General features: G+C 49.2%; 1 protein-coding gene across 1 annotated transcript; it reads left to right on the top strand.

Moving 5' to 3' along the window:
- Nucleotides 1-280: 280 nt before the first annotated feature.
- Nucleotides 281-27,990, top strand: LOC144109791 (uncharacterized). Its single transcript, XM_077642581.1, has 5 exons — nucleotides 281-289; nucleotides 1,421-1,498; nucleotides 1,902-2,264; nucleotides 2,568-2,943; nucleotides 27,857-27,990. The coding sequence occupies exons 1-5, from the start codon at nucleotides 281-283 to the stop codon at nucleotides 27,988-27,990; spliced, it is 960 nt and encodes a 319-aa protein (XP_077498707.1).

Raw genomic sequence — 27,990 nt, 5'->3', positions numbered from 1 at the left:
GCCCCAGCATTGTTAGCTTTCGTGTCATATAGTCATTATTGCAAAACGGTGTGATATGTAATACCGTGGTAACTCGCGTGTAAATCTTGAACTCTACTCTCAGCACTACTGGTCTCGTTAGGGAACCTTAGCACAAAAGGCTAAGAACTTCAGTTCGGAGTAGCAGACGTCCGTTCTCTTCTTTGCGACTCTCCATCTTTGCCAGGTGGAGTCATGAGCAAAAGTACCGAACAAGCTCCAATTAAGTCCGGCCCCGCAGCAGGTCTTGCACCGGGAGAACATGCTGATGGTGAGTTATGCTATGCTCTGGCACTCTGAAATGCTAGATATGCGTCGTATCATGGCGAGCACATTTCGTTCTGGTTTTCAGATGAAATTCCATCATCTAAGCCCACCGTGCGCACCTCGCCTGGACCAGGACCTGTCGGCAGCTCCAGAGAGCTCCAGCTGTGTGTATTATACTTGCATGCAGGTACATACTTCGTGTGAACGGACGCCATAGCTTAATGTCTCGCCTTATTTTTTGCAGGTGCCACTCATGGCACGCAGCCAGGCTCACAGCAGGGTAGGACGCCGCGAAAGCACGCATTTATATTTGAAGCGCCAGTTAAACTTCTTTGCCCTCCTACCGATGGGAACGGGGTTAGCAGTACGAAGAGTACTTCAGGTCTTCGTCCGGCGACACGTTGCCGGTTGGGGCAGCAATTCCAACTTCTCAAAGCAAAACTTATTTATTAACGACGGGATGAAATACAAGGTGGTGATGACAAGGCAGTTTAAAGGAAAGGCTGATAAAAAAAAAGGCTGTTAAAAACGGCCGAGCTTGAGACTCGGCGCGCTCGTCCAACACGTTGTTTTCCACGGGTTTTAACCCCTTCGATAATTGGGCGGAGCTTTAGTAAATAAGCTCTCGGCCAATTTGAACCAATCGCAAAGCAATTGCATCGCATGTACAAGTGGGCGGAGCCCAGGGCTCACAGGTCCGCGCCCAGTGGACCCCGCTCCTCCTGAAACGTGCAGGACACGTGACCCCGCATACGCAGCTCGCTGCATGCGCATTCAACGTATAACTTTCCATGTAACTCATGTGAGTACTGCCCCTGGCGCCATAAGACGACGTCAGTCCGCAATCTCACGTCTCAATTTCTTGCAGCTGCTACTGTCTACACGCAGAACTGCTGTCAGGATTGTAAGGGTCAAATGGACCACATATTTCAGTTTCGAAGCAGAACTTTTTTTTTCGTACTCGTACTCGCTCTCTACGACAGGTGGACTAAGCGAAGACCCCGAACCAAATGGAGCCTTTTCCGGTTTCGCAGTGCATTGCTCACAAGCTGAACACGCCGATGGTGAGTTTGCCACACTTCTATGAGCGGGCTGTGCCTTGTTTCATGGCGTATGCCCTGCATGTGGCCCACAGATTTTGTGCCGTTGCACAGTGCATTCCGTGGACCTCAGGTGGACCATTTCCAACCAGCAACCGTATGGAGCTCAAGCCGTGAGTTCTATTTCTGTGTCACCTACTTTCTTCGAAATAATGCATTCAATTGTTGCGTTTCTATTCTTTGCAGCAGCCAACGCAGTCGTACAAACCAGCTGTCAGCCAGGTAAAGGACGGCGGTACTAAAGATTTTACTTTTAAGCAACAGTTGTTTTAAATTGCCATCACTTTCAATGTTCGTCTTTCATAGGTGGCGGCTGTACTCTGTACGCTCAAGATATTTCTTCCTCGTGTAGTGTCCCATCTTCCAATGACCAAGATACGAGCTATCAAACTGAAGGTAATCTGTTTGTATTCACGTTCCCCAGGACATTTTTTCTAAATACTGCTGTTCCCCATTTCTCCACCAGGGCGATGCTCTAACTGTCTCGTTAATGAACAAACCATCATCGGTCTTCAGACCGAGATCAGGGACCTGAAAGCAAGGCTACAAAGCACAAAACGGCAGATGTTCCTCTCACGACGACAAAAAAAAAACAAAATGTTGAAGGAGAAGGCCGCACTGAAGAATCGATTGAAGCGGTTCCTTGCCCCTGACCAGCTGAGGTCTATGGAACAGAAGACCATGAAGGGAACACGGTGGACAGAGGCAACTATTGTAAAAGGCCTAAAAATACGGCTTTCCAGCGGGTCAAGAGGCTACAATGTTGTCAGGGAAATAGGTGCACCACGGCCGGTAGAGAGAACCCTTCAGAGGCATCTTGAGGGGTTCAAGCTCTCGCCCGGAATACTTCATGACATCCTCCGTGCACTTCCAGCCAAGGTGTGTTCACGAACCGCGACTGACTAGTTTTTTTCCATGTGCTTTTGGTGATGACAGTAGAAGCATAATGCTAATAATGATGTTTTCGAAAATTAGTAGGTTGTCATGTGGAAGGGAAATTTAAAATCTCAGGCTGTTTTCAGTGGTAGGAAGTGTGTATTGAGACCAAGCGTCAAATGCTCGGGGGCGCGCGCTAAAATTTATACGCTTTTCCCACAAACACCTCCGCAGCGGCTTATTTTTGACGGTTTTCAATCACGAATAACCAAACTTATTTCCGGTGTGTCTCGTAATTTCTTTCAGGTGGACAGCATGCAGAATCATGAGCACCACGCATTCCTGATGATCGATGAAATACAGATCACACCTGGCCTTGCTTTTGACCAGACGACAGGCACTGTGATCGGAAAGCCCACTGTTCCTTTGAGTGATGGGTCGCTTCCACCGTACACGATGGCTACGCACGCACTTGTTTTTATGCTGGGAGGCGTGACCACCCGGTGGAAGCAAACAGTAGCGTACCACTTTTCGGGAAATTCCTTTTGCAGTGCTAGTGTCAAAAGTATTATTTTTGATATCGTTCGTGCTTGTGAGCAAATTGGAATAATTGTCGATGGTGTTGTTAGTGATATGGGAGGCAGCGACCAAGGCTTGTGGAAGCAGTTCGGGATTGTTGTTGGCAAGCATTCTAGATGCAGAGTGTCTTGTGAACACCCTTGTGACCCCAAACGGAGTTTCTATTTCATGGCAGACACTGCACATTTGCTTAAGAATTTGCGGAATCATCTGACTCGTGGGCAGTCCTTTTTGCTGCCAGAAAATATTGTCCAAAAGAACCAGTTGCCATCCAACGAAGTGCACCTTGAGCATGTAAAGCAACTAGTAGAGCTTGACTCAAAACTTCAGCTAAACATCGCCCCACACCTTAAGCCAGCTTGTTTGGATCCAGGCCATTTCGAAAAAATGAAGGTGGGATTGGCCTTTTCGTTATTTAACCATGACACTGCAGCTGCTTTGCGCATTTTAGTGGATCGAGGGGACTTGCCAAGGGATGCACTCACAACTGCTTGTTTTTTGAAGTGGTGTTCAAATGGTTTAAAGTCATGACATCTAGAACTACGAAACTCGCCATAAGCAAGTTTGATGAGCAAAAGTATGATGACTTAGTTGTGTTCCTACAAGAAGTAATTGTTCTCTTCGAGCGTATCCTCATAGGTGATCCGAAGAAACATGTCTGGAAGCCAGTCCAGACTAGCATCATCTTGTCAACAACAGTTGCACTAGAACTTCAGCACTACTACTTGAACACAAAAGGATTTATTTGTGTTCTTTTAAGCCGTTTTGGCCTTGACACGCTAGAAAACCTTTTTTCTACATTGAGGTCAAAAAACCCAGTTCCGAGGCCCCTTGAGCTTCGCTCTGCACTTAGAGCGGCAACAATGGCGCAGTTCCTGAAACCAAGCAAGAATGGTAGCTATGCTCCCGACACAGGATTTTGTCTTGTTGGTTTAAGTAAAGAAAATGAGGACCCTACCTCTACTGGAGAAGCTGAAGCCACCCTTCCTCACGACATCTTATTACTAAGCATGCCAGAGCAAGAATCATTGCAATACTTAGCTGGATACGTAGTCAAGAACGTGCAGAAGAATGTATCTACCTATTCAGTGCGCATGGAAGCGATAACATGCCACAAAACTAGCAAGCTGACGCAGCTGAAATGTTATTGAGATACGATGCGGCTGGCCTTACCATCAACAGCTGTTGTGCAGTTCTTAGAAACAGTTGAGGGCCTTTTTCGAGCAAACAGTAACGCTCTTATTAAGAATCACATCGCTATTTCGCAACTAGAAGCTTCTCTTTCAGAAAGTGTAATGACTGCTAACTGCTTTCCCGATGGTCACAAGGTTGCTAGCAGAATACTGCGAGTGTTTTTACGAACAAGGATGCATATACTTCTAAGGAAGGAAAATCAGCGTGCAGATGAAAATGCAACCACAATAAAGCGTGGCAGCCGAAGTGTCGGAAAAAAAGTTGCTACTAGCAACGTAAGATAAGCAAGTTGTTCCAGTTAGAGTAAACTGTATGAGAACATTTTTTCTTCTTCAATGTGAGCACACTGTCGACATTATGCGCGATTAATTGCCTTTTCGTTGTTTTTTATGTTTGTCGGAAAGGAGTGATGCAATGCCCGTTGCACTGAGCAGCTAAATACTTCGTCGTGCATTTTTGAAAATTTTCTTACATATTGCGTGGCCATTCCATCTGAAAGTGGTTTCATTGTGACGCTTGTTCTGTTTTCTGAGCGACAAAATATTCTTGTAACGAGCTGAATGGCTTGTAATTATTCGCCGTTACCATGCTTAGTTTCTTCTTGTGCACTTTTGTCCATTTTCTCGGTGTTGTTATTGCAGTGTATTAAAGAAAATAAACTGTTTTATTTTGTACAAAATATGCTGCAAGAGAGGCACTTTGTGGCTCGGACTGAGCTCTAAACAGGCAGTAAGCTCATGCACCTAGCCATGACACGGCCTGCATCCTTATCAGAGCAAGCATAAAGCATCTGTTGGCGTTAGGGTGACAGTTAATTTTTCTTCAAAGCCGCATGTAAGAATTAAAGAATTTTATTGTAAATTGATGCGCGCAAAAATCTTTTTTGTGTGTTTGAGCAGCTGCCGATTGAAAAATCGCCGAGGAAATTGCCAGTACAAATATGGGACGGAACTACGCGCGTGGTTTATTATGGCAGATGCTCATTCACTCAGCCACTGCATATTTTCAGACTTAACACATTGGTTACGCTTGTACAGCACTGTCTGCGGTTTCGAGATATAGGGAGCTCACGCATCTTTCAACGCGCGCGGAATGATATTGGCATGAAAGTGAATTCAAAGCAGTAGCACCGCCGCGGTGGCCGAGTGGTTATGGCGCTCGGCTGCTGACTTCAAAGACGGGGCTCGATCCCGGCCGTGGCGGTCGCGTTTCGATCGAGGCGAAATGGCAAAGGCCCGTGCACTGTGCGATGTCAGTGCACGTAAAGGTACCCCAGGTAGTCGAAATTATCTTGAGCCTTCCACTAGGGCGTCCTTCATAGCCTGAGTCGCTCTGGCACGTTAAACCCCGTGAACAAACATCAAAGCAGAAGTGTGCACCCAGGTTTTGGTCACGGACCATATATGATTTAAATAACGTGATATAGATCATTCTTTTCTTCAGAAACATATAGCAGTGATAAATTATTTCGCGTATATGGGAATGCGAAGGTTGGAACCTAACAACATGCGATGTACTGCTTTGTAATCACATGTTTGCTTATTACCATAACAAACCTTGCAAGAACATGTTTCTCATAATTGTCCGAAACGTATAGTTGCTTAAAGCAGGTGAGCTTATGAAAGTTTGGAGTCGAGGCATTGCCAATGTTTCAGCAGAAATATGGGAGACTTACCCCATTCTATTTCCTCCAATTTTCTCCTTGTTTTTATATTTTCACTTCAAGCAACTTCCTATACGAACCAACGTGTTTGCTGTAGAGAGAACTGAATAAATTCGACTCTAGATTTTTCAGCATATGAGTTTTTTTTTCCTTTTGCACGATACTTCGACCGAAAGCGATTAATTAACTGCGGCAGTCAAGGTGACTGCGCGTTAGGCATGGAGGTTACAAGAGGGAAGGCAATGTTCTCTTACAAGCCATTATTGCATATGCTGGCCCGAGATGATAATCACCTAAACAAGCAGCATTCGAATGACTCATGTGGTGCTGTAGTTGCTCGTGAAACAGCGTTTAAATGCCTTTTTTTGGTTGCTCTTAATCAACGCAAACCATTAACCCTATATCAGAATTCTGATCACAATCGTGTTACAGTGCGCAACCATAGGGCATCGTATTCGCCTATTTACGAGCAAACATTACGTGGCTACCATCAGTCGGATATTTTTAACGGTAGCCTGCGAGGTGTCCGAGGCATATTAACTCCGAAATAATCTCCAACCTTTCCTGCACTAAAATAATTAAAATTGAGACGAGTAATCACCTACACACTGAATAGCACAGCCCGTTGCACGAGCGAACGCGCCTTTGAGATAATATATTTAGGAGCATTAAACCGCTATCCGTTCAAATAAAGCCTAGGCCGCACATCCAGTCGCACGTCGTCCACTTCCTCTTGGCGGAGTTAAATTTTTAATAAGATTGGGCAAAAGATGCCGGTTGAAAAACACGACTCCGAGATATTCACTATAGTGCCGCGAGCTCGCTTGCTCACTCCACTTCCACCGTGTGCACCGTGATCAAAGCGATCGCAGTACAAAAAGTTCATATAAAGTAGTGCGACTTGGGTCGGGGCAGTTATTTGGGTAAGTAATTTTTTTATCTCCCATGCCATGCGGCCGAATCAGCGGCAGAAAATGAAAAGTTCATTCGGGCGCGCTGTCCACTGCACGCCAAAGCGCGAGCGTTGGGAACACAACGCGCTGAGTATATTCACAATAGTGCCGGGAACTCGCTCGCGCACGCCACTTCCAACGTATCCTCCGCAATCAAAGCGATCGCAGGACAAAAAGTTTCGATAAAGCAGCGCAGCGTAGGTCGCAGCAGTTATTTCAGTAACTTATTTTTCGTTCTTCCATGTTATCATGCCGTTTCGACCGAAGCCAAAGCAAAAAACGCAACACAAAATTCATTCGGGCGCGCGTAGGCGCGTGGTGTGCTGCGCGCCAAAAGGCGAGCATTGGGAGCGTCTGCTAGCATCCCCCGGCCTAGGTGCAGCCACCGTCGGCGCCCGGGAGGAGCCGAGAGGAGGAGCGCCGGCATAGGAGGAGGAGAAGGAGATGTCGTTACTTTTGTCAATTGAGGGGCTTTACGGCTGCCGGGTACGCGGCGCCAGATGGCGCCCTCCAAGCGGTCTACGCGTGCGCAGTGACGAGGCGCGTACTCGCGGTACTCCGGTAATCGTGGCACGTACGCGGTATGGTAAAGGTGTCTTAACATCTGCGCGGATGGTTATCGCGTCTCAGATGGCTAAATAACAAACCGCTTGTTTCACCCTGACATGCTCAAGATAGGGCGCCATTGCTCTCTTGGATGCTGCCCCAAACAAAATGGAGCAATGCTTATTTTCCCGCGAGATGCGGATCGAGGACGCAGCCGCTGGTTGGTTCAGGCGTCCGCGACTACCGGGGGTGAAGGCCGCGGGGTGAAGGCCAACTGGGATGTTTTTCTTGAACTGGCGGAGGGCTTCTCCGATTCCTTCGCCGGGGGAGCTGGCAAGAGTCGTGGCATGGGGTTTGCTAATGCATGCCCATAATATATGATCTTGCCTGGCGTGCGCCCAGTCACTGCTGTTCGGGCATGCAGGGTCATATTCACCGTTTGTGATCTTACATAATCGTAGAGGCTAAGAATTGCCTTTGTTTGTAGGCGTCAGAGTGTTGTGCATGCGCCCTGTCCAAATCGGGGTGAGCGGTGGTATACGTGCATCTTAGCTCGGAATAAATTTTTGTAATCTCCCCTTACGAGCGAGGCGCCTCGGCGGAGGCGTCCATTCCCGAGAGGTCTCCAGAGGTCGAGGTTGGTTATACCTCGGGATGAACGGTCGACCCCCTCGTTTCCGGAGTTACCGGCGTGAGCCTGAACGAATACGAGATTGATTTTGTGGCCGAGAGTCTGGCTGTGCAGAATTCACATTGCGAGCGCGTTTACCGAGTGTTTGGCGAAATTTTGAATGGCGCTGTTAGAGTCGCTTAGAATAGTTTTGGTGCCAGGATCCGCGACGGCCAGAGCGGTAGCTACTTCCTCTGCCTCACGTATAGAGCTAGCGTGAAAGGCTGTGAAGTTAACGAGGGCTGATTTTGAAGTGGCCATACATGCCACGTATGTTCCGCGTTTGATGTGTTGAGCTGCATCCACGTATACGTGCGGTTCGTTTTCGTACTGTTTCTCAAGGGCCTGAGCCCTTGCTTTCCTGCGGGCGTCGTGTCTGCCCGGCAACATGTTCTTGGTTACTGGTTCCACGACAAGTCTACTGGAAGTGTCGACTGATAAATGTGATGTTGCACACACCTCTTCAACGGGTAGGATGAGGAATTTATCGAGAACTGGTCGTCCCGCAACAGTGCGCGACAAGCGGGTCACTTGTGCCGTCTTATGGGCTTCGATTAGCTCATCGAGCGTGTTAAAAATTCCAAACTGCAGCAGTCGATCTAAGTTTGCGTGTGCCGGCAGGCCAAGGGCAGCCTTGTATGCTGTCCCAGTGATGCTATTGAGTGGCTGTTGTCATGCCCCTGCGGCGGGTGGCTAATGTGCCTCACGACAGCGCCTACCTCATGCGCCGTGACGCGTAGCCGGCGGATCGTTTCCATGTTGTGAGTATTAAGGCGAAAGCTTCACTATGCTATGTTGACAAGGTAGTGTCCGTAAAAACATCTCCGCAGCATTTGTGGGGAACTGAGAAGAGGTAGCGTCAAACAAGTGGTTGTAATCGAAAGAGGTTCATGTGAGGATGCTGTGCAAGGAAAAGTTTTCGAATTCAGATGAATGGTTAATCAGTTAGAGCCAGAAATGTCCGAAAAGTCGGCGTGTCCAGAGCAAAAGTGGCGCCAAACTTGATGACGCCGTAATTGTGGGATTACGTGCGTGGCGCCAAATGCGTGGCGCCAAATCTGCACACCCGAAATGGATACTGAGGTGAAACGAGAGAAAATGCGCAGTTAGTCGAAATCCAATCAATTAATTAACGAATAATGAAAAGTGTTAAGTGTGAATAAAGGGAAATTAAGGTGAATTCATGGTGTAGCGGTGCGGCGCGGAGCGATGCCACGCCAAACGTGAAATGAGTATACAGCCCCATCCGCTACGACGCTTCGCTCCTACACCATTGGCGGTTTGCTGAAGTGACGTCACGATCACGTGATACACGCGGACGACTGCGCACCAAAAGAGCAACATGAAATGAGTATACGGCCTATTCCGCTTCGGCACGCCGCTTGTACGCCAGTCGCTCTCTCGCTGTTGCCGCGTGCAGGTCCAGTGTTCGCTCGCTGATGCCGTGGTGATTGATTGGGCGTTGTGTGGACGTGTGGCATCATGTGTAAGCCCTCTGTGTCATCGCATAGTGCAGCTTCAACGTCCAGACCACATGTGAAGCGAAAGCGTGCGAAGGAGCGTCAGAAACAGAATACCGAAGCGAAGCGTTTGAAACGTGCTTTGGAAGGTGGAGTCGACCGACAACAACGGAAGTAAAGTCATCAGTCTCCTGGAACTCGTCGGCAGAGGAACACAGAAGCACGATGGTTGCCGAGGAGGCGTCAATGCTTTATCATTACTCCAATACGGGTTAGCTCTGTTATCTCGAGTTTTATTCTGAATCAACATGCCAGGAACCCATATAGTTTCTATCGGGGGTATTGAATGGTTGTTAGTGTCCAATTTGATGGGTTACCGAGGATCGGGTGCTGCCTGTGAGGCTTGTTTGTTCCTGATAACTGGTGGTTGTAGTGGTTTTATAATAAAATAATATAAAAAGGAAGGAAAAGATTTTTGCTAGCCCCGGCATCTGCCATCGATACTGAGGCACCTGAGCTGGAGCAGCTGGAATAAGAGTTCCGATTTAGCCAGAGAGAAAGAGTGCACCGTGTCGATAGCTCTTTGTAATGGCTCTGCAATGTCCACATCGGATGCGGATTTGGTCCAGATGGCGATGTCGTCGGCGCATATAGAATGATATATGTGGGATAGCATCTAACAGACGTGGGAGGCCATTCATAGTTTTCTCAAATAGGAAAGGTGAAAGTACAGCGCCTTACGTGGTTCCTCTAATACTTGGTGTAATTTTTAAAGCGAAAGCTTGACTGGCTGCGAAGTTCCGTGTCGCCGTGGCGGTGCTCCGAGGAAGCGCATGACGTCACAACGCGCGCCTCGCCGCGGAGCCGAACCGGTCTGGCCGGCTGGCGCACTCGGCGCGAAATAGGCAACGTGCTCCAAGTCTCAGTCAGTGCGGTCAGAGTGAGCCGAAGCCGTTGAACGCGTCGGCAGTCTAGAGCAGTTGGAGTATAGAGGGTCTCGCTTTGGCCGACGTGACGTCGCCGTGCAGTGCGCGCACGCACGTTACGCCAGAGTATAAACGCGCCTTGACAGAGCCTGTCTATAGACTGACTATAAGATTTGTGTTGCCTACTGACGGTAATCTAGGGTTTTTCTGTAGAGAACTTAAATACTTCACAGACAGAAATCTAAAAACAGTCCATAGACTGTCTGAAGAAATGTTTGTAAGGGCTGACGTCCCGCCGGCACCCTGGTCCTTTTTAGTTCCTGTTATTCCAGCTTGGTAGCTTCTTCGGTATCCTTGGCTACCGCAGGACCTGGTAGAGTCGGCCCGTCCGCCTGATCTCTAGTAATTAACGTCCTATTGGCTGCCTTCGTTCGTCCCATTTGCGCTTTACGTGGACGTGTTCGGCCGCTTCATAACGCGATAGTGTTAAAGGCCCCGTTCCCCAGAAAATCCGGTGTTGGAGTTGTCGGCATCGGCTTTGTGAGCCAAGGATGTCGAGAATGGCTAAGGCAGGTGGTCCTCGGAGAGAAACCTAGGAGACAGGTGGGCCACCTATCTTCCGTGACCTTGCGGCGTCATCGCAACCTGCCCACCGGCAAATGATCAAGCTGCCCACCGCGGCTGGTGGCTGCTGAATGAATGACTGGTCGCTCGGGAAGAGCAACCTGGGTCGCCCAAGGCCCAGCGCTGGCACCACTTGCCTTCGCAGGGCAGCGGCGCATCGCTTAACAGCAACACCACTGCGCCAGAAGTGTTATGAGGACTCCCAAGGATTTATGATTGTAAAGTACAGAGTGAACTTCTGGTTTCGGTTGGTTTATGGGGGTTTAACGCCCCAAAGCGACTCACGCCATGAAGGACACCGTAGTGAAAGAATCCGCGAATTTCGACCACCTGCGGTTCTTTAACGTGCACTGACACCGCACGGTACATGGGCCTCCCGAATTTCGCCTCCATCAAAATTCAACAACCGCGGCCGGGATCGAATCCGCGTCTTTCGGGTCAGCAGACAAGCGCCATAGCCACAGAGCCACCGCGGGGGCTGAGAGTTAACTTCTGTACATATCCGAAATAAACCACTACGCTATAGTGCCAGGCCCTTGAGGCGGAGCTTAATTGTCCCCTCCCATTTTTTCCCCATTCATTTAGTTTTTACACTCACATGTCCAGATGTTGTTTGAGGGAAGTTGCAAGCTTCTAATCACCGTTTTTCTATCGCTGGAGCGTCTCGTATATCCCACGCCACTGGTCGCCTGCCTTGCTATTCATCGTTTCTATTGTTTGTTACCTTTTCATTCAACGGGTCCACGTAGAAAGACGAGACCCCCTTTGATCACATACCACGCCGACAAATCAACGCCGGGTTTTCCTCTGGCCGGAACCTTTAGCGCCGTCTCGTTAATAAGCAAATATCGAAATCCTATTTACTGGAATGATATGTAATTACCGTTATTGAAGAAGTGTTCGTATGACCGGCTGCAATGTCTCGAGCCTATATATTATCAAATACATAAAGGGAAGTTTATTGACACACCAAACCAAATCTACACAATCAAAACCCGTCTGCACCTGACAACAACTAGTGTAACAAGCTAATCACCTAACATCGGGTGATCACTCAGCACATATTTAACGTTAATAAGTTCTGTTACAATGACGCGGCACTGTACAAAACAATCATCTCTCCCCCGGGGGGTGGGGGGAGGGGCCAAAGGGGGTGAGCACTTTCAGGGCCACCCCTCAGAACAGCTAAAACAAACCTACAAACAAATCACAATCTAACTGCACAACAATCAGAAACGAGGAGGGGGGGGGGGCTGCCTAATACCGTAGCATCAGCATAGCCAGTCGGCCCTCCCGTACGACAAAAAAACGAGTGTGCCAGCGCCGCAGAAACAGCGCCTCTCCATCCGCTGCATGCCGGTCAGGCAGTTATTGCCAGATGAGGAGACGCAAAATCCGCAACGCCGGGTGCAATGCCCTCGCCGGCTGCCGCCGGGCTTCGGCCAGACAGCGCCGACGCCGCAATACAAACATAGCGCAGAAAAAACAATTTTGCCAAACTGGCTGCGTGGTTGGCGGACACCTGGCCCTGCACGAACATAAAACATGCGGTTAACCAATCGCCACATTGTCCGCGCGATGGGACACAAGAAAATACGGCACGCCCTATCGTGCGCTCCACATTGCGCGCACTGGGCACAGGGCACATTGCTTCACGATGCGAGTCATTCTCGTGTGGGGAGAACGCCCCATCTCCTGCTCCACTCAAAGTCGCGGACCTCAGGAGGGAGGCGTCTTGTACGCCACGTACGCCGCTTGCGTACCGCGGTGTGCCTCTTGTCGCCGGTACCAAGGCGCGCGCACGCGACCATCTCGCTGAGCTGAGATGCAGGCACCTCGCTCTCGCTCAAGCCAACCTCTGGTAGATCAGAGGCTACAGACAGCCTAAACCCCGCTGCTGCTCTGTAGAAGGCCAAAGGCCTCTCTGCTTGCAGGCCTGTATGTCGATCCGGGGTGAAAACACGACGCGCCGTGCTCATCCAATAGAGCATGAGCGAACGCCCGAGGTATGCGTCGCTCTCCACCAGCGAGGTAACGAGTTTGGCGCTGAGCGCGCGCGCCACCGTGGCTACACAGGGCAGCCCGAGTCCTCCCCTAGAAGGCGGCAGCTGGCAAAGTCGTCGGGCGACCTGTGCCGTGCAACCTTCCCAGACGAAGGCGCCCACGAGGGACGCAAGCCGATTCGCGGTACGGCGCGGCATCACTGCTACGCGGGCCACATAGTGCGCAAAGGTGCACGCGCGGCCCTTTACAACGGGTATCTTTGCCTCCATGGAGAGGCCGAACTGCGCCGACGTCGCTAGCGCACTCGCCGTGCGCGCGACAACTTCATCCCATGTCCGGGACGACACACCGCTCTGCTAGAAAAGGACCTCAGGACCCGGATCCCGTCCACGAAAGGAATGGGCACCGGTATGGGATCCCTGAAGGCTCCAAAACGAAGGGCCCGGCTTTTGCTGGCGTTGAGCTCAGCGCCGGACAGCGCCGCGTAAGTGTTAAACACGGACAGGCAGCCCTCAATACTCCTGGTGTCTCGGAGGAAAATGGAAATACCGTCGGCATAGGCCGAGACGACGATCGTTTCCTGTCCGGTCAATGCAAAGGCGCGGATGTGTTCGTTGGAGGCAACGCTGTACAGCATAGGGTCCAAAGACAGGACGAACAGCGCTGGAGAGACAGGGCATCCCCGGCGAACGCCTTGTGTCACCGGAAAGGGAGCGGTGACCGACTCGTTCACCAAGAGTTCGCTCGTAAGGCCCGAGTATAACAAGGCAGTGCGCTCAATGAAGATGCCAGGCAGCCCAAAACAGTTCAGAACGGAGAACAGGTAGCGATGCTCTACCTTGTCAAAAGCCTTAGCTTGGTCTAGGGATACAAAAAACCCGCTAGTCATTTTCGTGCGTGCTTATGCGAACACATCGCGCGTGAGCGTGAGCGACGCAAAGATCGAGCGACCAGCCACAGCGCACGCCTGGAAGGGGCTACCGAGGTTTGGCAAAGCGTTTTTCTTTCAAATCAAATCAAAAATACACTTCAGAAGGCACCACACACCGCACAGTCGACGCATAACTCCCGAGGCACTCCACGTTATTGCATTCAGTGGCCAAAAGAGTAGTACAGCACAAATTTTTGCTAAGTCAGCTTAAAGATTTTATTGAAAAGCATGCCTGCAGCCGCAAGCGACGCCGTGCAAAAGTCGTTGCCAGTAAGAATTTGAAGAAAGACGTTTTCCACATCTTTGTTGAACGTGTTTGTTGAAATTCTTACTGGCAAGACGGGGGACTCTAACACTTTCATTCTAAACATATATAGCCCGCCTAGGCAACGAAAGACTAGGTTTAGGGCCAGTATTGGAAAAGCCTTGAAGATAGCGGGGAAACAACCCCTGATAATCGTGGGGGACTTTAATGCATGCCACCCTAAGTGGGGGTATGACCGAGAACAAATTAAGGGGAGAATGTTATGGGAGGATTATCACAATTTGGGATTAACTCTCATGACAAATCCGGAGCTCTCAACGATGTAATAGTGTGTGCAAAGACACGTCCCCATACCTTACGTTCAGCAAGAACGTAGGGGAATGGGAGTGAGGAAATGCTGGGCAAAACCTTGGAAGTGATCACTTTGTACTGATAGTCAGGGCGGATTTGAAAGGTAATTTTAGGCCCAGGAAGAAGGCCCCATTGTATGTGACAAAGTGGGATAGCTTCAGGGAGATTAGAAGCAACAGAGATGATGAGTACGAAATTCTGGACCATGAGCTCTGGTGTGAAATTCTCAAGCACGATGTTAAGGGCGCCACTAAGAAAATTGAGAAAGCTAGCGCCCCGGGTGTTGCAGACAGTCGGCTGCTGCATATGTGGGAGTCCAAGCAGAGCATGGGGCGCCGTATGAAGAGGCAAGGCAGGCGGAATCGCAATCTGAAAAGGCGCTTGGCCAGACTCAACAAAGAGATTGAAGACTACGCATTCAAGCTGTGCGCACAGCAATGGTACAGTAATTGTGGAGAAATGGAAAGGGGCATGAATCTTCCTAGGACTTGGAACTTGTTAAGACACTTGCTTGACCCGGAGAAATCCAAAGGTCAGGCGAGGGTAAACATGGCCAAAGTTAGACATGCGTGTGGGGATCTTAGTGATCAGGCATTCATGAAAAAATTGGTGGAGACATATATAGGAGATACCAGCTCGGTACAGCTACCAGACTACGAGGGGGAGGAAAATTTGGCATTGGATTCGGATTTCACTGAGGCGGAGTCGAGGGCCGAAATAGACTAAAAGTTAGGTCGGCACCGGTGCCCGATGGCATTACTAACAAAATTCCAAGAAAACTATATGATAGCCCTATTAGGGATATCATTAGATTTATGAATTTATACTGGATGGAGGGGAGAATCCCGGATCAGAGGAAAATGGCGAAGGTGATACTAATTCCTAAGCCAGGAAAGAAACCTGGAATAGGTAATCTTCGGCCAATCTCATTGACCTCGTGCATCGGGAAATTGATAGAACATGTAGTGCAGACTAGGCTGTCTAGGTTTATGGAGAGGAAGGGGCTATGGCCGGACGAAATGTTCGGTTTCAGGCCGCATCTTAGCACGCAGGATGTTATGCTGCTCCTGAAGCATGACATTGTTGAATCTAAGACAAAGGATGCGAAGGTGATTTTAGGGCTGGATCTAAAGAACGCCTCCGATAATGTTAAACACTCGGCGGTTCTAGAGGGGCTGAATGAGGTAGGAGTAGGTGTGAGAGCCTACAACTACATCAGGGATTTCTTGCGAGAAAGGAGAGCCGAGGTAGTGTTTCAGGAGAACACTTCGGAGATGATCCAGCCACTACTGTTTAATATGGCCACGAGGAAGTTGCCAGGGCAGCTAAAGGCGCTTGATAACCCGAATCTTAAATTCAGCTTGTATGCAGATTACATTAATTTGTTGATAGATAAGGGCAGTGATGGAGAGATTGAACAAACTCTCCAGGCGGCAGCCGACTGTATTGTAACATACGCGGCGGAAAGGGGGCTGGAGTGCTCTCCGGAAAAGTCTGAATTATTCGTATACAAGGACAGGGCACTTAGAAATAAGCCGCCTTCAAAAATTCCAATTCTGGTAGGTGGGGTGTAGGTTCCGGAGGTGGACACGATTAAGATCCTGGGCTTACACCTGCAGGCGAATGGCCAGAATACTGTTACCAGCAAAAAGTTGAAAGGCTACGCCATGCAGACTTTGGGTCTCCTTAGGAGAATCTCAAGTAAGAAAGGGGGTCTTAGAGAGAAAATGTTGATTAAATTGGTTCAGACCTTTATTTCAAGTAGGGTGAGCTATGCGACGCCTTACTTGAAGTTAAAGGCGGCAGAAAGGGGGAAAATTTATGCACTTATGAGAAAGTGCATCAAGAGGGCTCTGGGGCTGCCTATGACGGCGTCCACGGAGAGATTGTTGGCTATGGGAATGCATAATACTTTGGTGGAACTGATTGAAGCGGTAAATGTCCCGCAGTTAGAAAGAATCAGCAGCACAAGGGTGGGGAGGGCAATTTTGAAAAAAGCGGGGCTGAATCCGGAGAGGGGGAGGGGCAGCCAGGCCACCATAGGATGGAAGGCGCGAGAGTGCCTGAGAGTTCCCCCCTCTGCCGGGAAACATGCACCCAGAATATAACAAAGAGAGAAGGCAGAAAAGGGCGGAGGCGCTGGAACGCATATATTCAAAGAAGCCGAGGGAGCAGGTCGCATTTGTGGATGCGGCGGGCGGAAAGAGAGGAGAAGGCACCTTAGCACCTGGGAATCTTTACATGCACTGACATCGCAGAGCACACGGGCGCCTTAGCGCTTCGCCGCCTTCGAAACGCGGCCGCCGCGGTCGGGTTCAAACCCGGGAACTCCGGATCAGTAGCCGAGCGGCCTAACCACTGAGCCGGCGCGGCGGGTTCTGTGTGCTCCCCTTGACCCATTGGCGCTTCACGTGGCCGTGTTCTGCCGCTTTTAACGCGACAGTGTTAAGGGCCACGTCCCCCAGAAAATCCGGTGTTCGCGTTGTGTAAGAAGAATGACGGGAATGGCTATGGCAGGTGGTCCTCAAAGAGAAATCTAAGAGGCTGGTGGGCCAGCTATGTCATGTGACCTGCCGGCGTCATTGCAACCTCGTCACCGGCAAATCAGCAAGCTGCCCACCGCGGACCGTTGCAGTTATCTGAATGATTGGTCGCTCGGAAAGAGCATCCTGGGTCGCGCAAGGCCCGCAGTTGAAGCACCTGCAATTGCAGGGCAGTGGCGCATCGCTTAACCGCTGCACCACAGCACAAGTAGCGGCGCGAGGAGTCCCAAGGATTTATGATTTTGAAGTACAGAGGACCTTCTGGTTCGGTTTGGTTTGGTTTATGGGAGTTTACCGTCCCAAAGCGACTCAGGCCGTGTGGGACGCCGTAGCGAAGGGCTACGCAAATTTCGACCACTTTCGGTTCTTTAACGCGCACTGACACCGCACAGTACACGGGCCTCTAGAATTTCGCCTCCATCGAAATTAGACCGCCGCGGTCGGGATTGAACCGGCGCCTTTCGGGTCAGCAGACAAGCGCCATAACCACTTAGCCACCGCGGGGGCTGAGAGTGAACTTCTGTACATGCGCGGAATAAATCGCTACGCTATCGCGTCGTGCCCTTGAAGCCGAGCTTAATTGTCCCCTCCCGTTTTTTCAAATATATGATCATTTCCATGCAGGCAATTCGTTTGTTTTATATACTCACATGTCCTGATGTCGTTTGAGTCAAGTTGCAAGCATCTAATTACTGCATTTCTATTGTTTATTCACTTTTCATTGAACATGTCCACGTACAAAGACGAAACCCTCTTTGTGAACACACCACGGCAACGAGTGAACACGGGGTTCTCCACTGATCGAAACCTTCACCGCTGTCCCGTAAGTATAGCAAATATCGGTAGCCTATATACGGCAATGATATACAACCCTTATACAAATTACGCTTGCCGCCACCTGCAATGCTTTGCGCATATGCCTATGTATTATCAAATACTCGACAGGAAACCAGCCCCCGCTAATAGAGCCGATGCACAACTGCCAATGCACTCCATGATAATGTGTTCAGTGGCCAAAAAAAATAATTGTTTAGCAGAAATTAACAGTAAGTTAGCTTAGAGATTTTATTGAAAAGCAATCCTCAAGCCTTCGATGTGGCTTTGCTACAGTCGTTGCATCGCAATGTTGATCAAGTTTTAGCAAGCAATTAAGATTTGAGAATAGCGGTTACTTTTGTTTCAATTTCGGCTCACGCGGGTAGCTCCGGAAACGAGGGGGTCGATCATTCATCCCGATGTTTAACCAACCGGGGGACGGGAGACCTCTCGGAAATTGACGCCTCCGCCAAGGCGCTTCGCTCGTAAGGGGAGATTACCAAATTTTATTTTGAGCTAAGATGCACGTATACCACCCCTCACCCCGATTTGGACAGGGCGCATGCACGACACTCTGACGCCTACAAACAAAGGCGATTGTTAGCCTCTACGATTCTGTAAGTTCACAAACTGTGAATATAACCCCGCATGCCCGAACTGCGGTGACTGGACGCACGCCACGCAGAACCATATATTATGTGCATGCATTAGCAAACCACATGCGACGACTCTTGCCAGCTCCCCAAGCGCAGGAATCGGACAAGCTCTTCGACACTTCAAGAAAAACAACCCACTTGGCCTTCACCCCTTGAGCTCAACCGGTCGCCCCCGACTGGGGCCCCCCTAAGCTCGCTTCAGCCCCAACTAATACATTTCATTTTGTGACAACAAAGTTGTAGCCACCACCACACCCCATCCCCGCCGCGGCGTCTAGGTTGTTGTTGCGACAGCTGGAAGAAATAAAAGTATAGTGCATGGGCCTGCCCAGTGCCTCAATCTGAGCTATAATCACTGCCACGTGCAGACAGTGGCAGAGGTAAAAGAAATGTGAGAGCTCCGAAGAACCAGTGCAAAAAGTATAACGGACCAGAAAGAAAGAGGACCGACTAGTTTGCGCCGGTTCTTCTGATATCATGGCTAATCAACCAGCCGAACAACAAGTTTTGCTGAGATGTGAGAGGAAAGATTAAAAGAAACCACGGGCGACGCAACAACCGCGTCATCTGAAGCGACGACGACGGTTTAGCAACAGATACACCCGGTTACTAGGAGTCCTTGCCACATGGGAGTAGCTTCCTGGCCTTAAGGGGCTGGGAGCTAGGGGCTCTTGCAGTGCATTGCTGTTGTTGTATTGCGACTGAAGGAAGAATGGAGAGCAAAGTGCACGGGACTGCCCACTGGCTCAAGCTGAGCCACAATCGCTTCCACGTGCAGACAGTAGGAGAGTTTAAAGAGATAGGAGAGGAAAGATTGAAAGACGAGACGCGCGAGAAGTTAGCTGTGGTTCAATCCGGCTGAACCCAGTAAGAAGAGCGAAAGCTCTCCTAAAGACCTAAATTTTGGGTGCGTGTTTTCTTGTTTGTAATGATGCGTAAGGCATTATTATAAATTTATTCGCACCTGGAATTCTCCTGGGGCCGATAAATAATTTATTACCGCTTTTATTTCTCGTGCTGTTTCGGTTTCCACAGCCGGATGAGGACTGTGACGTTAACGTGCACTTACAGGTCAGGTGAGACATGAAAAAACTGCATTATAAACGCCGCTTCCCCATTAATTGTAATTTCAGCTCTCGAGGAAGGCTCGCTTCAGCACTGCAGAAAATTAAATAGACGAAGCACCGATTATGTGGACATTTTCCCATGCCTCACGGGACACAGAAGTACTCTTTGAAGTCACAGCCATCGTTCGGCTGTTGAAACTGAAACCGAAACAGCACGACAGGAAAAATTCGACTATAAATTATTTAGCGGTCGTAGGCAATATCACAAGGTGATTAATGTGTCTTCCACATCATTGTAGGGAAGAAAACCTGCCACCAAATTAAGTGTTTTTTACTTCTTTAAGGTAATCACACGAAGGTAAGCACACGCCACACATTTTTATATAGCGAATGGCGCGTCGCGCAATTTGTCACCTGATTCGACAGTTGCGAAGCGAGCGAGTGCCGCCGGCTCAACGCCCACATCTGCGGCGAGGCGTTGATAGTCGCGTGGCATAACATCCGAGGGAACGTTTTACGGCGAAATAAAGCCTTTCTTGGCTCATGAGGGGCGTGGATGAAGTTGTACACGGAAGCTGCATATGGATGTTCTCTGCACGAGTTGTCAATCATGAGTTGTGTGGTAAATAAAACAAAAATGTAAAAGTTGATTGAGCAGCAGTTCTCAAGCAACGTATATGTAATGAGATAAACCAGAAATTAAGCATAAAAACAAAAAATAAAAATAAAACAAAATGAAAATAAAATGAAGAAATAGAAATAAGCAATCAATAAGAATAGAAACTGTAAAACAAAAAAAATTGCAGAAATAACAGAAAATTAAAAATTAAGGCAGAATGGCAATAGGGAAAGGCTTTCGCATTTGCGCTCTTAGGCAGACCTATTTTTTCTTGCGGGGAGTAGCGGACGCCTGAACCAACCAACGACTGCGTCCTCGTTTCACATCTTACAGGAAAATAAGCATTGCTCCATTTTGTTTGGGGCTGCATCCAAAAGGGCAATGGCGTGCTATCTTGCGCATGTCAAGGTGAAACAAGCCGTCTACGTTATTCAGCCATAGGAGACACAATAACCATCCGCGCAGATATTAGAGTTATAGCATATCGTTACCGTGTTTACGTTACCGTTTACCGTGTTACCGGACGCCGGATTTTCCAGTTAGCGCGGCGCGCGCCAGAAGACGTTTTAGCGTAAGGTCTCTCCCGTAACAAGTTACCGTAGGGCTAAAACGAGTGATGATGATGGCAGATGCCCAGCTTTTAATGATAAAAAAACGGATACGTTGCAATCATTTCTATGAAGTGAAATACTACACTTTAATAATCTTTTTCTCTGCATATAAAGACGTACCGACTACACTTCAGCTAGCAGCCGACTCAGCAGCTTTTCAAATGTGCCCGTGAAGCTAGACACTTTTGCCTACCCTGGCCAGTAGACAATTTCACTACGTAGACCTCAGTAAGCTTGCAGACAGCGCAAATTGCGTTGCGAGCGCTGTAAAAAAAGCACAACTACGACACCTGTTAGCCGTGCCGCACCGTCGCTTCTTTTTGTGTTTGGATGTGAACACTGTGGCGCCATCTAGTGGCAGGAAGTTAAAGCGCGCCAACTCCCGGCAGGAGAAACTTTTTATTTTCTGTAATTACTGAACAATATACCCAGAGAACTACCAGTCTTTTTTTCCGAGGAAACAAATCATGAACATATAGAAAACTGTTCAATCGGGCAATAAACTGGAGAGCTGCAGTGTAGTCGTTGCTATCTGGATATGTGCACGACATATAGCCAGGCTTAACTGCTCAAAAATCTGCAAATAACCTCAAAAACATGGCCTAGTTGTTATTTAAACCTCAACGTACGAGTGAGGCTTTCCGATTGTTTGTGCCGCGATGCACACTACTGGCTTTTAATCAATAGGATATATAAAGCTTTCGCCTTGGAATAAAATGCATGAATACAAACCCATGGTTATATTAGCGCTCATAGAATGGATTTCGACTGACGACATGCAATACCTCTCTCGTCGTTCGTATATTGTCACTCCTTCACGAAAAGCTTCACGTTCCTGTTTAAGGCGAATGATATTGTACGACACGAAGTCGCCACGACAATGTTCTCACTCAGTCCACGGTGGCGGGTGTCCAAACACAGACTCGGTGTAGCTGGCTCGTATTCTGCGTGGCGTCCACGTCGATTGTTGTGACAATTGTCGGTGAGCTACTCGTCTCGAATGCGCAGCCGGGCATGACATGGAGTTTCTTCTGCGCACTTCACTCTAAACCAGGTTTTTAGTTCAGGACAGTGTGAAAACTGGCCCCCGGGAATCGGCCCCACTTCCGTTGCCGCTTTCATCTGAAAAACCTCAAAGAGACGCGAGCGCCATCTGTAGGGTTTTGACAGTACCACGTTAGATTTCTTGGTTTTATCTGCGCCGCCGCTATGCAGATTGGCTGCGCATGGTCATTGGAGAGTTTGGGGCAACTTATTACTTTTTTCAAGAGCCACTTTCCCTACTTTAATGAGTCGAGATGAAAATAGGACCATCCCGGTTTTTGAGGCATTTTCTGTAAGTTAAGTGTTCGATACTGGGATCACGTTAGCTTTATTTCTTGAATGCGTATATGATACGCATGTTATAAGCTGTTTGCCAATGAGTCTTCCAAGTGCCCGGATAATGTTATCGTTATAAATGTCATTAAGCCGTCTTGTTTCAATAATGCGAAGGAGACGAAGGCTCAACTTACGTTTGTATTCATTATCAATACGTTTCTGTAGCACACTAGTCACCCAATGTCTGCTGACGCTCATCAAGCTGGAAGCAGCAGACGACGCGCCCATCCCAAAGCGACCGCAGCGCCACCGCCAAGGCGGCAACCGTTCTGGGTTCGCAGTTTTCTAACTGCCGTTATCTATGAACGTTCAGCAACGTTTCTGGATAAAGTGGGATAAGAGAAAGCAAGCTATCGTGGCACTACCAAAACCCTAGAGATGGAGCTTTACAAATCAAGTCCAATGGGCAAAAAACGCACCTTTCATATTACCCCTTTACGATAAAATCAGATAGGCAACTACACTGGTGGGTGAATGTTTCTTCTCTCGCATTGGTCTCGTTCCATTTGTTGGTAATGAGAAATAGCGAAGCTCGACGTTTCGCTGCGGCAACCGCAACGCAGTGACATGCATTCCGCCGCTCACAGTCAGAACGGAACCGACATCCGCTTCCGGCGTTTCGACCAATCTAGTGAGGCCGCTGTGGCAGATTATGACGCTTTTTATTATGACACAAACTCAGAATACGGCCCCAGGTAGGCGGCGACGTGGAGGTTGTCCCCGTCGGTAACGTCCTGCAACATTGCGTCGAGCGTTGTCATCATGGCCTCCCTGCTGTGTACGAGGGGAAAGGGTTTTACAGGGTTGCTTCTCCTTAACTGCTGCTTGTAGGCGAAGGCAAATTAGGGCAAGATTGCTTCCGATGGTCTGTGTTCGTTGACAACGTAGATGGAGTGTACTTACATGCAGTTCTTTTTTATTTTACCCTCGTCAGGGCGCTTTTGTAATGTCTACGGCAAATGCGAAGTGCAGCCGTCTAATTGTGTTTTATAGAGCAAGCGTAAGTCGTCTCACAAGAGTGGATTGCAAACGGTGCTACTTGTTACTACCAGTAAGCAGCAATAAGAAAATAATTGAAATACATTTACACCTGTCAACTGCCCTGAAATATGACCGATCTCGATTTTGATTTGAGAAGACATCAAGGCGCTGACTAACGTCGCATTACATATTCCTCACATTCCATGACATCACCCTTTATCACTGCAACTCCCGCCTATCCCTCCCTCTCCCTCACAAGTCCCTCTCTAAGCTCCAACAGAGCACGTGGTGCCATTTACAGGCGCTTACACGTTCCTCTCTCCTGCCCGGCTTGCCCTTACCGGTGCCAATTCTCACCGGAATGCCCGCTCTGCAGCCACCGCCGAGCAGACTATGTTCACAGTCTTTATTCACATCCGGCACTTTCGGCCCCCGCATCCGGGCGCTTGAACAGGCCGCAGCTGTGGGAGGAATTTTTGGCCATTTCGGAGCCGTATATTCAACTACGGCTGACGACCTGGACAGCGGAAGTCGCTACCAGGCATGACACGTAGGCCGCGACCGGCAGCCGGAAGGCCGCCCACGGAGTGGCAGCATCATAATATTCTTTTCTTTTTGGCCTTCGCTAAATTAAGTTTTTCACAACCACCTATTCAAGCAAAAGCGGTTCGGAGGAAAGCCCCGCATCGGCGCATCTGTGAAATCCAGATTCGTGGAATGGGTGTAGTGACGTAGTAAAGCAGGTTCGGTGCAAAAAAAAAAAAATTGGCTGCGGCTTAGCTCAGCTATCCTTAGTAATGCAAGCGAAAGCAAGGATTACACGTGAAGTCCCTTCAAAAGGTTTTCGAGGCCGAAGCACAGTCCGACAGACGGACCACGTGGGTCCTTGTGCATTCCGCACTGCGAGAACTCACTTCTGCAGCGGCTCGCCAGTCTCCGCCTCTTCTGCTAACAAGGCTCGCCGCTGTCTTCCTTCGGCATCTTTTATCTTGCCGTCTAGTCAGGCGAAGCTCCCGCGCACCATTGCCTTCGGCTGGCCGTTTATGGCATTTACGTTCGCCATCCATTGCTAAATCCCTCGCACGGTTGGCAGTGTCAACAGGGTCATCAGAATCGGCCCGATGTCAGCGAGCACGCAATCTCGAGGACGTCGGCTCCGGCTGACTTGCTTCGTCCATATCGAGACACTGAATAGGCAGCGCGCAGCCGATGTGACGATGGCGGAGCGCGCGACTGCAGCTTCTGCGAGTCACGTGGTGCGTCACGTGGTTACTTACGCAGCTACGCTCTGCCTGTTCAAGGTCATTCGTGCAGACGCAGCGAAATCGGCACCACTAGGCTAGTAAAGCTTTTGCTTCAAAAGTTGTGAAGCGGATGCGAACCGGAGTCCCTTCGGTCGGAAGCCGGGCCCTCTACTTCTTCACAATAGAGGATGTTCGTTCAGGAGGATAACCAAAGGACCTGTACAATCATGTCGCACAGCAGTGTGCGCAAAAGACATTAAATAATAATAATAATAATTGGTTTTTGGGGGGAAAGTAAATGGCGCAGTATCTGTCTCATATATCGTTGGTCACCTGAACCGCGCCGTAAGGGAAGGGATGAAGGAGGGAGTGAAAGAAGAAAGACAAAAAGGTGCCGTAGTGGAGGGCTCCGGCATAATTTCGACCCCCCGGGGATCTTTAACGTGCACTGACATCGCACAGCACACGGGCGCCTTAGCGTTTCGCCTCCATAAAAACGCAGCCGCCGCGGTCGGGTTCGAACCCGGGAACTCCTGATCAGTAGTCGAGCGCCCTAACCACTGAGCCACCGCGGCGGGGCAAGACGTTAAAGGAAAACTTACTTTTAAGGGCCTCTAATCAGCGTCACAGATGATTATGTGCGATAACGTGTAATAGGCAGGCTGTGTTGTCACGTGGAAAGCGTGCCGATATATGCGTAATGGTGCGCCAAGGAATGCCTAACCGACCGCACGGAAACTTCAAAACTATCCCGCCATATTTGCAAGGTAACCTTAAGTGATCCCAAGTTTCGGAAGAGATCATAAAAATAAAGTTTATGAAGAGAGGCTGGTTAGCCATAGTTATATACGCTTATTAAAAACAGAAAGGGAAGTTCATTTGACCCTGAGGACAGCAATCAATCCGTACAAAAAGGGTACGCGAGCTCATAATATATATGGACGAGGCAATTAGTTACAAAACCAACTGGTGGCTAAAACCAACACGAGAATTCAAGCTCGTGTTCATACACAAATAGCCGAACCCGAAAGCTAGGACACCTGTACCGCAAATCGAGCCGGTGCTTACGTGATTAGGTACCGCTAGCTATTGCATTCAGCGCATAAAAAATTTATGGGTCAAGTAAGAGGCTTCTGCTCAACAAGTTCAACGTATAAGTGGAACCCTTGCTTGCTATCAATGCTAATGGTGTACTGGCGACGTTGCATCGAAGTTTTAATCAATGACATATTAGGATCTGAGATTTAGGCGTAGCGAGATATTTTTACTCTTCATTTTGCTTTACGCTGTTGACGACGAACCGCAAAAAAAAAACTGCTGTGTGCTGTACAACAAAAATTGGTCTTTGAAAAGTAGGCTTTTAAGGAAAGGAAATTGTGCAGTAATTGTCTCATGTCGGAGGACACCCCAACCGCACCGCAGGGGAAAGAGGAAAGTGATAGTAAAAGTAGAAATGAAGAGCTGTCGTAGTGGAGGGCTCCGGAATAATTTAGTCCACTTGTGGATCTTTAACATGCACTGACATCGCACAGCACACGAGCGCCTTTCGAATTTCGGATACTATACCTGATGCCTGATTTATTATCTGCAGCGGGTCCTTTGAGCTAAGATAATAATAATAATATTTGGCTTTTGTGCAAAATAAATGGTTAGGCGCTCGACTACTGATCCGGAGTTCCCGGGTTCGAACCCGACCGCGGCGGCTGCGTTTTTATGGAGGAAAAACGCTAAGGCGCCCGTGTGCTGTGCGATGTCAGTGCACGTTAAAGATCCCCCGGTGGTCGAAATTATTCCGGAGCCCTCCACTATGGCACCTAATTCTTCCTTTCTTCTTTCATTCCCTCCTTTATCCCTTCCCTTACGGCGCGGTTCAGGTGTCCAACGAATATATGAGACAGATACTGCGCCATTTCCTTTCCCCAAAAAACCAATTATTATTATTATTATTATTAAATAAATGGCGTAGTATCTGTCTCGTATATCGTTGGACACCTGATCCACGCCGTAAGAGAAAGGAGGAAGGAGGGAGTGAAAGAAGAAAGAGGTGGCGTAGTGGAGGGCTTCGGCATAATTTCGACCACCTGGGAATCTAACGTGCACTGACATCGCACGGCGCCTAGGGCGCTTTAGCGTTTTGCCTCCATAAAAACGCAGCTGCCGCGGTTTGTTCGAACCCGGGAGCTCCTGATCAGTAGCCGAGCGCTCTAACCACTGAGCCACCGCGGCGGGGGGACCTAATGTGCCCCGGGCCGATCGCGGAGGAGGTGCAATACCGGGCCGACCCTTGCCAGAGTACTTCAAGCCAAGCACTCCGCCATATTCTAAAAATAAGTTTAACAGGACCTAAGACGTTAAACTTATTTTTGAAATATGGCGGTGTGCTTGGCTTGAAGCACTCAGGCACGGGTCGACCCGGTATTGCACTGCCTCCGGGATCGACCCGGGGCATATTAGCGCGGCGCGTCTTTTTTTTTCACTCTTTGCTCTTCTTTCGTTTACCCCTCCTACTTTCAGCACGCGGCAGCGAGCGTGGCTCGGCTTGAGCCAGTAGGCAGGCCCGTGCTCTTTCCTTTCCCTTCTTCCTCTCAGAAACATCAGTCAGTCCGAGAATCGGCTCCATCGGAACGCTGCCTCATCCGACTGGATTGATCCCGGGCACTCTGGCGCAGTAGCATATACAGCCACGGCGCGAAAGTGAACGCTGAACAACATATGACAGCGTATGGCAGCGGAACAGCTTTGTCACAATTCTGCCATGCACATTTTGCGGATTATTCTTTGCCTGTCCCATCCTTCCAGCAAGCCGTAGTGCTTTTTTATGTCCTCCCGTCTGTTATTCCTTCAATTGCTGTTGAATGAGCTGGGCCTTCCGTACCGAACATCAATCCGGGCTCTCAAGAAGATGGTCTTCTGCATCCAATTCCCCGTACTCGTATTTTAGGGCCGCCTGTATATCTCTGGCCTTCCTGGCAGCCCCTTCTGCAGTGGGAAATGGGATGCCCTACGAAGACACCACCTACATAAATTTCCGAAATTGCAAGTTCCCGAAGTATTCACAGCGAACCAGCAAAGGGCGAAAAGCACCCGTCCAGCATTCCATGCTTTAAGCAGAAGCCTATCTTGTGATCAGCTGCCAAGCAGCATACTTTTCAAGTCTCAACAACATATGAGGCCTGCGTCACTCTTTGCACAGCACTGATTGTTGGACCCAATGCGCTGACGCACAAAGCAGCCAATCACTGTTTTGGCGCAGAACAACGCGCGGACTTAGACGTTCAGCTCGCGACAGGACAACGTCCTCTCTTGCTTAACTTTCGCCAATTCTTCTCGTTGATCTTTGATAGCGTGCAGTTATTTTTGTACCTGAAGCGTGTCTTCAGCACCTCTCTCTTCCGAATTCGGTTGAACAGCTCTTTCTTGACTTCTGTCGTCGCGGTACGCTAGAGGTAACCCTCGGTGTTCATTCTTTCCGACGAGCTTTTCGCTGAGGCCACCGTCGAACTCTTCTTTAGGGTCATCGCTTTCGTTCCCGCAGCCGCCATTCTTCAGTGAGGAACGACCGCCGGGGTCCGAGAGTTCGCCCTCTTCGGGCAGGGATGAAGACAGTGCGCTGTTCTCGTTTTCAGCATCGCCGTCTGAGAAGTAG

The sequence above is a fragment of the Amblyomma americanum genome, chromosome 11 (genome assembly GCF_052857255.1).
Source record: "Amblyomma americanum isolate KBUSLIRL-KWMA chromosome 11, ASM5285725v1, whole genome shotgun sequence".
Lineage (NCBI taxonomy): Eukaryota > Metazoa > Arthropoda > Arachnida > Ixodida > Ixodidae > Amblyomma > Amblyomma americanum.
This window is presented reverse-complemented; position numbering and strand designations above follow the sequence as displayed.